The sequence below is a fragment of the Scomber scombrus genome, chromosome 20 (genome assembly GCF_963691925.1).
Source record: "Scomber scombrus chromosome 20, fScoSco1.1, whole genome shotgun sequence".
Classification (NCBI taxonomy): domain Eukaryota; kingdom Metazoa; phylum Chordata; class Actinopteri; order Scombriformes; family Scombridae; genus Scomber; species Scomber scombrus.
In genome coordinates, this window is record NC_084989.1 from 20,749,990 (window position 1) to 20,762,316 (window position 12,327).

A 12,327-nucleotide genomic window follows, 5' to 3' on the forward strand; every position below is an offset into this window, starting at 1 on the left:
AAGAAAAGGATAGGCTAGGTTATTGCACATTAATCCATGGTGATTCAAGGGGGGGGGGGGTGAGAGTTTAGTTCATGTATGGCTGAAGGATAAAAGGTGTATTATTTATTGTGCAGTGCAACAAATAAGAAAAAGGCTCAAAAATGTGCATTGTCTTCTGTTTCTAACATAGACAACTGAGTCGCCATCTGGTGGGACTGTGGACGGCAGAGAACCCTGTTGCCATGAACCTCCTGAAGAGGATACTGGTAAGCCTCCAAAATCTGCCCAGTTCTGATTTTTTTTTAACAAAAATATCTGATGCCTGTCCAACTCTCATGATCGAAGCTATTTGGTTTATAACGACAGCAATAAGAGGTGCAAAGTACTCGAGGACAGAGTGTGCCAGAGTGTCTGGCAGCTGAGCAACTCTGTTTAAGCCTGATACTCATTTCACTTTTCTTCCTTCTCTCAGCCAACAGGCCTGCTGGCTTACCTGGACAGTCCTGATGCAGTCCCGGAGAAAGACATAGACAGGATGCACATTCGGGACAACTTGAAAATTGCAACGGTAATCTGCACAAACACTTCTCAAACTTGCAGAATATGCACTATAAGTCATTTGGCATCTTTTTTAAATCTAATTGGGTTTTTTTTGTTTTTTTTCCTGCAGGATCAGCTCAACCGAAACAAGGTGCCCGACTGGCAGCGGATGGCAGGCAAAGCAGCCAAAGAGGTGGAGAAGTTCGCCAAGGAGAAGGCCGACGTAGTCCTGATGCACTGGAGAGATAAGATGGGCATCGCTCAGAAGGAGGTGAGGATTTCATCTCTTTTGCAAAGTGGACTAAGGGGCTGATTTTTTTTTAATTGAACCTGTTATCTATCAGACAAGCTTACTGCTACGGCTGCCGACTTTGTCCGCTCAGGTGTCTCTCTCTAACAGCAGCTCCTCTTCCTCCTCCTGCTGTTGCTGAACAGCTCTGCAGAATCCAGAAGCAAGCTTTTAATAATAAAACTCTTTTTCTTCCATTGCTGCAGCTATTTTGCATGGCGAGCGGTGTCAGCTTGTGACAGCTGCGATGCTGCCTGACTTTGAGGAAGCAGTTTAATGTCCGGTTAAAATCACTTCTTTTTTTTTTTTCTTTTCAAGATGTGCTCCTTGCTGTTTTAATTGCTTGCACAATTGTTGAGAAATGGCTAACCCATTTTTTTCTTCAGCTAAAACAGATATTTTCCATCACGTGTGTATTTTTTCTGTGCAGCAGAGTCCATCATTGGTGTTGAAATTGACCAAATAGTTGTGTAAATCTGAAGTTGTACGGCCCTGTTTACACGTGTCTCTATTATACGTCTGGGGAACTTGTGTCCAGATTTTGTTGCTGCAACCGGCATCGTGCACAGTTATTACATTAGTCAGATTTGTTTTTAGTGCGGCCTTAAGAGCTAAGAGCTAATAAAAATGTTTCGAAAACAACAACAACAAACTATTCCTACTGTTCAGATTACTCCAACCACGTACATCTGTGCTCCTCTACCGCTCTCTACCAAAACAACCACCACATCCTGCATTCATGACGTATTTTCCAGTCATGTCTTTGTCGCTGAAGCATCAGGACACATTAGCGTCTACACTATCAATCAATCAATTCCACTATCACGGCCTTCGCACCTCAATTCTAGCTTTTTTTAAAAACCCATTATCTAATTGGGGTTTTATTATACTCATAAGTACAGCGTCAGCTTCAGGTTTTTGGTAAATTGCGTCTTGAATCCAGGCCTTTCAGTTAAAGGTTTGTCACTAACTAAGAAACCACTATGAGCTGTAGTTTCTGTATTGTCACATTACACTCGCACGCTGGCTTAGTAACACTTTGACAGGATAACACATTCTGTAGTTTCAGTGGAGAAATATGAATAAAGCCTCATGTACTCCACTGCTTTTTCACTCTACTGTCAATCAGTCTTTATTTATATATGGCCAAATCACAACAGAAGTTATCTAAAGGCACTTTTCATATAGAGCAGGTCTAGATCGTACTCTTAACATTCCCACATGAGTAAGCAGCAAAGATAAACCCCCCCATATATGGTCAAATATGCCCTAGACCACCTCAGAAAGTGGTTTGGGTCGGATCGGATCACAGTGCGTCTCGGAGGTTGTTTACACTTGTATTTAGGCCTTTGTTAGGATGCAAATGTGATGACGTGTTGGGATAAAATGTGCAAAAAGTGCATGTAGTAATTAAGTAAGGCTGTGCAGGTGGGTCGAGGTTGGCGACAGCAGGACTCTCTCTCACTCAGATCTACTTTATATAATCTAACCTCACTAGTAACAAGGCTTCCCTTTCTTTTACTCTACTACTACTGGTGTTAAATTACCTCAAAATGGCTTAAAATGATCAATTACATCTTTTTGATTGGCTTGCTTCCACTGAATATCACCAAAATCACAATCACCATTTCATGATTTTACCACACGCTGCATGTCTACTTGTTTGTTAGCAATAAATCGCACATAAGTCCAGCTAATAAATATGATTTAGTGATAGTTTTGTATGTCAACCTTCTCTTCTTTTTTTTTTAATTAGTACTTAGAGTGACCTGTAATCCTTTTTTTTGTTGAGATTCCTGTTTGTTTGACCCGAGGAAACAATAATCTCTCTGTGTTGTCTCTGCCCCACCCTCCCCCTTGTCTTGTGTGGTTTCTCTGCTGTCAAACAAATGCAGCAGGACAGAAATAACCTGGTAAGTAGGACTGACCAATGGGATCCACGCTCTTTTTTTTCTTCTCCACATATCCTCTGTCTCTCTCTTTTTCAAACAAACCATTTTTTCCGTTTACCTTTCTTCATGTGGTTATTGTATATTGGGTGCGTTTTTTTAAAAATTCAGCCAAGCAAATGACCTAACAGGAGCTTTAACTGTACTGAACTGTCTGAAATGGAATAAAACCGTTCCCTTAAAAAACAAGTACAACATTTAAATAATAAGTGTCGCTTCTTTACCTATTAATAATAGAGAGGATGTGTGCTGTGACATACTGTCTATATATATGTTATTCTGTTGCTTTAAGATGCTATCTATTGCATTTTATCATCAATAAATAATGACCTGCTTTAGCTTAATTGCCATAAACAGAAGTACCTGTGCTAAGTGACCTGTGCTGACCTTTTACAGCACTTACCTTATTTTATGGCACTAAAGAGAAACATGTTTATCTTTCTAGTTGTATTACTTAATTAACTTTAATGTTGTAAGTAGCCATATCCTCTCTCTCTCTCTCTCAGATTCATGAGAATTGAGATCATGAATGATTTGAGAAAAACCTGTTTCGTCTTGCGATGGATTACAAAAACGCATCCAATTTTTGGATCCCATCTTGGTTTTTTTTGGTGTTTCATAACCTTATTTTCTATGTTGGTGCTACGATGACATTGTTTTTGGTGTTTTTTTTGTTTGTTTCTTATGTCTTTCATAATTTCTCCATTGTCAAAAAAACAGTTTTGTTATCATGTTTTGTTGTTATTTTTTTTACACACTGGTGCCTTTCATTATAATTTTGTTGTTGTTGTTATTTGTTTAAGCTGTCGGTCATGTTGTCCCCATTTTAACTTTTTCACAACTCTCTTCATGCCATAAGCTGAAAATACAAACAAAAAAACAGTTGATAGTTTTTCAATGTTTTGTGCCGTTCATTTGATTTCAGAACCCAAATCAAAAGCCTGTCATCCTGAGGAAGAGACGGCAGAGGATAAAGATCGAATCCAACTGGGAGCTTTTCTACTACAGGTACCACACGGCCTTCACACCTCCATTCAAGCTTTTCTTCACCCATTATCTAATCAGGATTTTATTATACTCAAAAGTTTTTGGGAAGTTGTGTCTTGTTAAAAGCCTTGAATCCAGGCCTTTCAGTTGAAGTTATGAGCCAGTAATGAGGTTTTTTTAGCTGTATATTCTACATTTTTACATTACACGTATGTCTGGATAGCACATTCTGTATGAGAAAACCCTTTTATTCACAAAAATGAATAAAACCTCCTGATTGAAACCTGTTTTTTCTGTCTTTTCAAGGTTCCAGCTCGACCACGCACAGTCCAACCTCATCTGGAACCTGAAGACGAGGGAGGAGCTGCGGGACGCGCTGGAAGGGGAGATGCGTGCCTTCGGCGTAGACCGTGAGCTCGGCAGTGCCACCGTCATCTCCTGGAACCACCAGGAGTTTGAGGTTCGTGTTCCTGATGAGCTTTCGATCAATTCTAACCATCAATATGAGCAATAAAACATTGAAATGGCTTGTTATGCTTCAGGACTGTATTGTAAATTGCTGGGAAATATACTTAAAATCAAATGTTTGTGTTTGCAGGTGAAATATGAGTGCCTTTCAGATGAGATAAAGATAGGGGATTATTACCTGCGTCTGCTGCTGGAGGAGGATGAAAATGAGGAGACGAGTATCATCAAGAGATCGTAAGACTACACTACATTAAATCAATAATGCACAAATAGTATCATTCACCACTGGAGTCTAACAGATGTTTTCTCCTTTCTGCTCCTGTAGATATGAGTTCTTCAATGAGCTCTACCATCGCTTTCTGCTTACACCCAAAGTCACAATGAAGTGCCTGTGCCTACAGGCGCTAACAATAGTCTACGGGAAATGTTTCGAGGAGATCGGCACCTTCACGGACACGAAATACATTGTGGGCATGCTGGACAGAGTGAGTACAGGCAAAATGTCATTTCAAGTGTTCATTTGGGGTTTTTGGGTTGTTTTTTTTTTACTAATTTGGGAATGCATTTCTGTGATTACAGTGTACAGACAAACTGGAAAGAGACAGAATCATCCTCTTCCTTAACAAACTGATTCTCAACAGGGTAAGATAATCAAAGCATCCGTTTTCTCTTATTATTGCATGATCATTACTCTCACGTTTTTTTTACTTGTTGAATAATCTTTTTTTTTTTTTTTTGCCTTGCAGAAAAATGTGAAGGAAGTGATGGACTCGAATGGAGTGCGTATCCTGGTGGACCTGCTCACTTTGGCCCATTTGCACACCAGCAGAGCCACTGTGCCGCTGCAGGTAAACACATGGCTGGAGCTTCTGGTCTCATATCAACATATATCCCACATATCTATAGTTTACACTTCTAAACAGGATTGCCTTAAAGCACACGTTGCATGAGACTAACTACCAACTTTCTGTCACTGTGCTGGAGCAAACTTCAGTGCCAGTTCTTTAGTAAATACAGTTAAATGCACCAAAAAAGAGGCAAACCCCCAGTAAATATCCCCCTATACGTTTGAACTCTCTATAAGCCACTGATGAGAATTAATTTAACATTCAGGGCCTACATTTTTATTAATCCTGTCTAGAGTGTCAAATATCAAATGGAGGTCTGCTTAATTTCCACAGAGCAATGTTTTGGAAGCATCACCGGACATGAAGAGGGAGAGTGAGAAGGAGTGGTACTTCGGTAACGCGGACAAGGAAAGAAGAGGACCCTTCAGTTTTGAGGAGGTATGTGATCTTTTTAAAATGACCAACATCAGCAGTACTGCACTTTTCACTGTTAAATTAATCCGTTTGAAAATAGAGTTTAATGTAAAATCCTCCAAACAACAGTTCCTCAAAATGGAATAAAGAGTATTCGTAGTTAATGTGATAATTAGCTGGATTTTTATCATGTCTAATGATCATATTATTCTAGCGATGGCAGTAATCTTTGTTGTGTCTCTTGCATTTGCTGCAGTGTATTTACATGTTTTTATTTAATCTTACTTGTATTTTTAATCATGTTTTTATTTTATTTTTTCCTCCACAGATGCAGGAGTTTTGGAACACAGGCGTCCTGACAGCAAAGACGCGCTGCTGGGCTCAGGGGATGGATGGATGGCGCCCCCTGCAGGCCATCCCCCAGCTGAAATGGTGCCTCCTGGCCACAGGACAGGCAGTAATGAACGAGTCTGACCTGGCTACACTAATCCTCAACATGCTCATCACCATGTGCTCGTACTACCCAAGCAGGTGGGGGCTGCACAAAATACCTATGTGGCTGCATGTATAATGTATATTAGTTTAATTTTCTTTTTCTATCAAACAATCTTAATATGTGCTTTCATTTTGAAGGATTGTGAAGCCTTTAGAGCATGACTTTAAGACACTTTGTTATCCACTTATTTCCCAGGGATCAAGATAATTCCATTATCCGTCCTTTGCCTAAGATAAAGAGGATGATCAGTGACAATGCTTGCCTCCCTCACATTGTCCAGGTATTGTACTGTTTCAATCTGATTTGAGTGCTATTAAATTGTTTCCCATAGCACGTTTGGTTGACTTTTTATAATTTAACAAAATTATCTTTTGTTTGGCTCCCCCTTTTTTCCACCATTGTTCTCTCCTAGCTGCTGTTGACCTTTGACCCGATCCTGGTGGAAAAGGTCGCCAACGTCTTGTACCTGGTGATGCAGGATAACCCTAATCTGCAGCGCCTCTACTTAACGGGAATCTTCTTCTTCATCATGATGTACACGGGCTCCAATGTGCTTCCTGTAGCGAGGTGAAAAAAAACATACAAACATGCCAAAATGTTAAAATGTGGTTATATTTGAGTTATTTTGTCTTTGAATTGTCATGAACAAATACTAATCCTTCCATTGACATTTCACCTTACATTTTATTTAGTTTTATCTCGCTTCTTAGAAAATAACTTAAGAAAAAATGTAAAATATTTTATACATTGGCACAGATAAGGGTTCAGGTATGTGTAGTGTTAATATTGACCTTTGTGACAACCCTGTAGGTTCCTGAAGTACACACACCTGAAGCAAGCCTTCAAATCAGAAGAGGTAAAGTTGGTTTAGTTTTATATCCAGATTTCTACCATAAAGATCACACCTGGTTACGAAAAATGACATTTGATTGTTGTGCTCTGCGGTCTTAGGGTCAGGACATAGTGCAGCGTAGTGTTCTGGGACCAGTGCTGCCTGAAGCCATGGTGTGTTACCTGGAGAACTACGAGGCCGAGCGCTTCTCTGAGATATTCCTCGGAGAATTCGACACACCTGAGGCCATCTGGAGCAGCGAGATGAGGTAGAAAGGACTAATTCATCAGATTTTAAAAAGCAAAGTAGAGAGAGATTGTGCTGCATCTGGTTTAATGATATTTTAATTTAATTTAATTGTGTTTCAGGCGGATGATGATTGAGAAGATAGCTGCCCACATAGCTGACTTTAGCCCCAGGCTGCAGAGCAACACGCGGGCCCTCTACCAGTACTGCCCCATCCCCGTGATCAGCTTCCCTCAGCTGGACAACGAGCTGTTCTGCAACATCTACTACCTCAGACATCTGTGTGACACCACCCGCTTCCCCAACTGGCCTATTCGAGATGCTGTATGTCTCTTTTTTTATTATATTATTTTTCTTATCAATGCCTTGCTTGTGTTTTTCCTAAGTTGGGCTTCTTTTAACATTGTGACGCATCTCCACCACCACTTTTACTCTACAGGTGAAGCTGCTAAAAGACACTCTTGAAGCCTGGAAGAGGGAGGTTGAGAAGAAGCCTCCCTCTATGTCTGTAGATGATGCCTATGAAGTCCTAAACCTCCCCAAAGGACAGGGGCAGTGAGTGGCGTTTAATTATTTATTACTTATTATTATCCCTCTTGAATAATGAATCATCTTTAATGATTAGTAGCAATAAACATGAGATTTGTGGCTATTTAGACGTAGGTGGGATGTTTTGGATAAATTATTAATCTATTAAACTTTTAAAATGTTGTTGTTTTTATTAATTTAAATTGAATTAAAAATGCCTTTCTGCTTGGTGTTTTTATCTTCAGGCACGAGGAAAGCAAAATCAGGAAAGCTTACTTCAGACTGGCGCAGAAGTACCATCCTGACAAAAACCCAGAGGGCAGGGTAAGTGTAGTATGATCATTACTAAACATGACATGTTTTACCTCAGCGCTTAGAGTATCCACATAATTTGATATTAACTTTCTCTGTATCTTTCAGGACATGTTTGAGAAAGTGAACAAAGCCTACGAGTTCCTCTGTACAAAGTCTGCACGTATCATTGACGGGCCCGACCCAGAAAATATCATCCTCATCCTCAAAACTCAGAGCATCCTCTTTAATCGACACAAAGACGGTATGATGACTGATAAACTTCCTTTCTGTCATTTTTTTTCTATTCTTCTTTCACTGTTTACACATTCTGAGTTATTACAGTGAAAAATTGAATTTGGCTGATATTCAATCAATCAATTAGACGCTATTTGTATAGCACTTTTTATACATAGTAATATTACACAAAGTGCTTTACTTAGTAAAATAAGAAGAGGAAATAAATAATGAATCAATAAAAACAGGAACTGAAGAAATGTTGTTATAACTCTCATGAATTTGCAGTGAGGAAACATCAGAGGTAGGATAAAAATGTAGAAATAAAAATTCAGAATAGCCAAATAAAATAAAAGGTAATAAAAAGGATGAATGAAATATATGATAAATAAATGAATGAATAATCAAATAAAGTCACTAAAAAAAATAAAGTGGGTGAAAACAGGAATGTGAGGTGGAGTACTGAAAGGAAAACAATGACAAGAAGAAAATAAAATAATAAAACAACTAAAGAGGAAATGTGATGAAGGTAAAACCAGGCATAAAAGGTGAAATAATCACGAAATAAAAATAGAATAAAAATGATAGACCAAGCAGTAAAACATAAGATATAAGACATAAAATTGAAAAAATAAAGTTCATTTAAAAGCCAGAATTAAAAGGTAGATCTTAAGTATGTTTAGCCCACTCCTCTGACCACTTCACTGTGTTTTAAACAGAACTGGAACCCTATAAATACGCCGGTTACCCCATGCTCATCAAAACCATCACCATGGAGACGGACGACGGCCAGCTGTTCTCCAAAACCTCCCCTCTGCTCCCGGCTGCCACTGAGCTGGCCTTCCACACGGTCAACTGCTCGGCTCTGAACGCTGAGGAGCTGCGTCGCGAGAGCGGCATTGAGGTATAACTCAGCTCGTCTAAATTCAATATTACTTATCCATTTCTTTGTGTTTTGTGTTGTGTAACTTATGCTTTTTTTTTTTTACTCAGGTGTTGTTGGACGCCCTTTCTCGCTGTGTCGCTGTGTTGACGGCGTCCAGCAAGGCTGACGACATGGCTGTTCAGGTAGACTGATAAAAAATCAAATATTCTATCAAGTGTTCCCCCCCTCATTACAATTTCTTTATCCTTTTTAACACTTTTTTTTTTCTTTTTAATGTGCCACAGGTGTGCGGGCACATCTGTAGGTGCTACAGCGTTGCGGCTCAGTTTGAAGAATGCAGGGAAAAGATCATCGAGCTGCCGAGCATCATCAGGGACCTCTGTCACATCTTGTACTACGGAAAGGTAGTTTCACCTTCTTCTTAAGTCTTCTGTCTTTTATTAACACATGAAAAGAGACGTTAGATTAAACAAATGTGTAATTCAGTTGCCCAAATACAGTTTAATATTTGACACATTCATGAATGTGCTTTGTGGTTTATTTTTTAACAATATGACATTATAAGGTCATTTTTATGAAATCTTGTTAGTAGAATCAGTATTCAAGGTACCTGCAGCTGCTAAAAAATCTGTTTTTCTTTCATTTAGGCTCCCTCTTGAGTAATTAAAGGTTCTTAAAAACACCTTTTGGCCAATCCCATTTCTTTATTTTTTCGAGAGCTCCCTAAAAACTGTCTTATCATTTCACTCAAATCCATCTTGGAGGCAATAAGATGCAGAATTAAAGTGCAGAGCCCCTTTGAAGCCACAATAGCCACTCAATGATTGATCTTATATGCTTCATTTGGTGTCTCATCTGTTAATTATTAAGTAATATTCAAAAAAGCACCTTCAATATTATCCTTGTATTTGTTCTGAAACCAGACAGCTGCTTTAACGATTCATTTTCACTCTGCAGTGATTCATGTTCTCTCCTCTCTCACTTCCTCTCAGGGTCTCCCAAAAACTGCAGCCCTTGCGGTGCAGTGCATCAGCTCGTTCGCCGTGGATTTCTTCCTCCAGACCCATCTGTACCACGCTGGCGTCCTCTGGCACCTGCTGGTTCACCTCTTCAACTACGACTACACACTGGAGGAGAGCGGCGTTCAGACCAGCCAGGACACAAACCAGCAGGAGGTCGCCAACAACCTGGCCAAGCTCAGCCTGGTAGCTCTGAGCCGTCTGGGAGGCTACGTCCAGACACCGCACGCGCCGGACGGTAACAATCCCGTTTCGGAGACCAACGGCGTGGAGGGCACACCGCCGGAGAACCCCACCATCCGCAAGAGCCTCGCCGCCATGTTGACACCGTACATCTCCAGGAAGCTGGGCACAGGATCTCCGCCTGAGGTCAGTCCAACAGGTGTATAGGTGGGGTTGTTTATGCATGGTAGAAAGCCACAACAGGCTGAGTTTCACATCCTCTGTTGTTTTTAGGTCCTGAAACTGCTGAACAGTAACTCAGAGAACCCGTACCTGATCTGGAACAATGGAACGAGAGCCGAGCTGCTGGAGTTCCTGGAGGGTCAACAGGAGGGCAACATCAAGAGGGTAAGAATAACCCCCCAATATACTGCCATGTGGGCCTGATTCAGATTTAAAAACAGGTTGTACACTTTATTTATGCAACTAAAAATCTGACAAGTCTAAAAAAAAATGTTTCTCTGTGGTCTCTTTACAGGGAGAAAACGATAAAAGCTTTGGAGCTGAGTTCATATTCGATGATCATAGCAAAGAGCTGATAGTCGGCGAGATCTTTGTCCGGGTCTACAATGAGCAACCATCTTTCCCACTTGAGGTGAGCAGGCTTTTATTAGCAGTTTTCTAACTAATAAATAAAGCAGGTAACTAAACTATAAAGCACATTGGGACATAGATTTGAATAATGACATCTAAAATTAGTATTTTTTCACATTTAATATGCTAGATTTTAATGCTGTTGTGTGTGTGTGTGTTTTACCATCCCATACCATGTTTAGTATCCCAAAGCATTTGCAGCCAGCCTCCTTGACTACGTCGGCTCCCAGGCCCAGTACCTCCACACTCTGCTGGCTATGAGTCAGAGCAACAAAGTGGAGTCCCAGCAGCACGCTGAGAGGCTCCGCTTCGCCGAGATGGCTCTCGAGGCTCTTCGTAACGTCATAAAGAACAATCCTGGTGAGATGATGAAGAAGAGGTCAAATGAATGATGTGTAGTATGTGTTAACCTTTTTTCTAAGCAATTCACCTTCTTCTCTTGTGTAATTACAGGTTCAGAGTCGGAGTGCATCGGTCATTTCAAGCTGCTCTTCTCTTTATTGCGGGTTCACGGAGCCGGTAGAGTACAGCAGCTGGTTTTGGAGGTACGGCGAACCTTGCTCTTACTTATTTTTCATCTTTTTAGAAATATGATTCCTGCATCTGACTCACGTTGGTTTCCCTGCAGGTTGTGAACACAGTGACATCAAACCAAGAGTGTGTGAGCAACATTGCCGAGTCCCTGGTGTTGTCGAACCTTTTGTTGCTGCTGCATTCACTTCCCTCCAGTAAGAAAGCACTCTAAAGCAGAAAAGATCTTACTGTCATGCACTTTCTGTGTTTTATGTAAAAAGTAACCAATTTTTTTTATCTTTTAGGCAGGCAAATGGTGCTGGAAACCCTGTATGCACTGACCTCCAATACTAAGATAGTAAAAGAGGCTATGGCCAAAGGTCAGTGTGTAATTCTTCTTTTTCTTGTACATTATTCCATATTTATGTAAAATTGTGTGAGTGTGTGGATGCTCATGTTAATGCTCTGTCTGTTCCACAGGTGCTCTGATCTACTTGTTGGACCTCTTCTGTAACTGCACACACCCCCAGGTCCGCACACAGACCGCAGAGCTCTTCTCCAAGATGACCTCGGACAAGCTGGTCGGGCCAAAGGTCAGTGTGGGAAAAAAACAGCTTTAACAAGTATCTCACAAACCATTAGTGGGCTGAAATGTTTAAATCCTACACATGCAGGGGCTGCAGATAACTTTATCTCTCTTAATTTCACTTTTGTTTAGTTTTAATCTATTTTAACTTAGTTTTTTTTAGTCTAACTTTAAATAAACTTATTCTGTCCTCTCTCTTATTCTTATTTTTATTTATTTTTAATTTTTTTTCTCGTTTATTTTTAATTTCTTTACTTTTTTATCTTCTTATTTTCTCTTGCATACAATGGTCTCTTTTTTTGTTTTTTCTTTGTAATTTGTTCTTTGTTTTTGTTCCTTTTCCTTTATGTTGTCCTCGGTCTACACTTGTTCTGTCTTATTATCAGCTTGTCAATCAACT

At 40.1% G+C, this 12,327-nt stretch overlaps 1 protein-coding gene across 7 annotated transcripts in view; it reads left to right on the forward strand.

Annotated features, from left to right (window-relative positions):
- Positions 1 to 12,327, forward strand: part of LOC134001968 (dnaJ homolog subfamily C member 13) — a 37,855-nt gene that overhangs the window by 19,206 nt on the left and 6,322 nt on the right. For 3 of the 7 annotated variants that reach the window (XM_062441178.1, XM_062441183.1, XM_062441179.1), the window contains 31 exons: positions 173 to 248; positions 455 to 550; positions 653 to 793; positions 2,707 to 2,724; positions 3,686 to 3,768; positions 4,054 to 4,207; positions 4,346 to 4,449; positions 4,541 to 4,700; positions 4,795 to 4,857; positions 4,962 to 5,063; positions 5,397 to 5,501; positions 5,806 to 6,008; positions 6,169 to 6,253; positions 6,386 to 6,540; positions 6,784 to 6,829; positions 6,925 to 7,073; positions 7,174 to 7,375; positions 7,491 to 7,606; positions 7,825 to 7,903; positions 8,000 to 8,135; positions 8,827 to 9,011; positions 9,101 to 9,175; positions 9,278 to 9,397; positions 9,986 to 10,381; positions 10,469 to 10,582; positions 10,713 to 10,829; positions 11,011 to 11,188; positions 11,282 to 11,373; positions 11,457 to 11,556; positions 11,647 to 11,721; positions 11,822 to 11,934. In XM_062441178.1, the coding sequence (XP_062297162.1) occupies positions 173 to 248; positions 455 to 550; positions 653 to 793; positions 2,707 to 2,724; positions 3,686 to 3,768; positions 4,054 to 4,207; positions 4,346 to 4,449; positions 4,541 to 4,700; positions 4,795 to 4,857; positions 4,962 to 5,063; positions 5,397 to 5,501; positions 5,806 to 6,008; positions 6,169 to 6,253; positions 6,386 to 6,540; positions 6,784 to 6,829; positions 6,925 to 7,073; positions 7,174 to 7,375; positions 7,491 to 7,606; positions 7,825 to 7,903; positions 8,000 to 8,135; positions 8,827 to 9,011; positions 9,101 to 9,175; positions 9,278 to 9,397; positions 9,986 to 10,381; positions 10,469 to 10,582; positions 10,713 to 10,829; positions 11,011 to 11,188; positions 11,282 to 11,373; positions 11,457 to 11,556; positions 11,647 to 11,721; positions 11,822 to 11,934 (3,838 nt within the window). The remainder of the gene's footprint in view (positions 1 to 172; positions 249 to 454; positions 551 to 652; positions 794 to 2,706; positions 2,725 to 3,685; positions 3,769 to 4,053; positions 4,208 to 4,345; positions 4,450 to 4,540; positions 4,701 to 4,794; positions 4,858 to 4,961; positions 5,064 to 5,396; positions 5,502 to 5,805; positions 6,009 to 6,168; positions 6,254 to 6,385; positions 6,541 to 6,783; positions 6,830 to 6,924; positions 7,074 to 7,173; positions 7,376 to 7,490; positions 7,607 to 7,824; positions 7,904 to 7,999; positions 8,136 to 8,826; positions 9,012 to 9,100; positions 9,176 to 9,277; positions 9,398 to 9,985; positions 10,382 to 10,468; positions 10,583 to 10,712; positions 10,830 to 11,010; positions 11,189 to 11,281; positions 11,374 to 11,456; positions 11,557 to 11,646; positions 11,722 to 11,821; positions 11,935 to 12,327) is intronic. The other 4 variants (XM_062441180.1, XM_062441184.1, XM_062441181.1 and 1 more) reach the window with 2 other exon arrangements.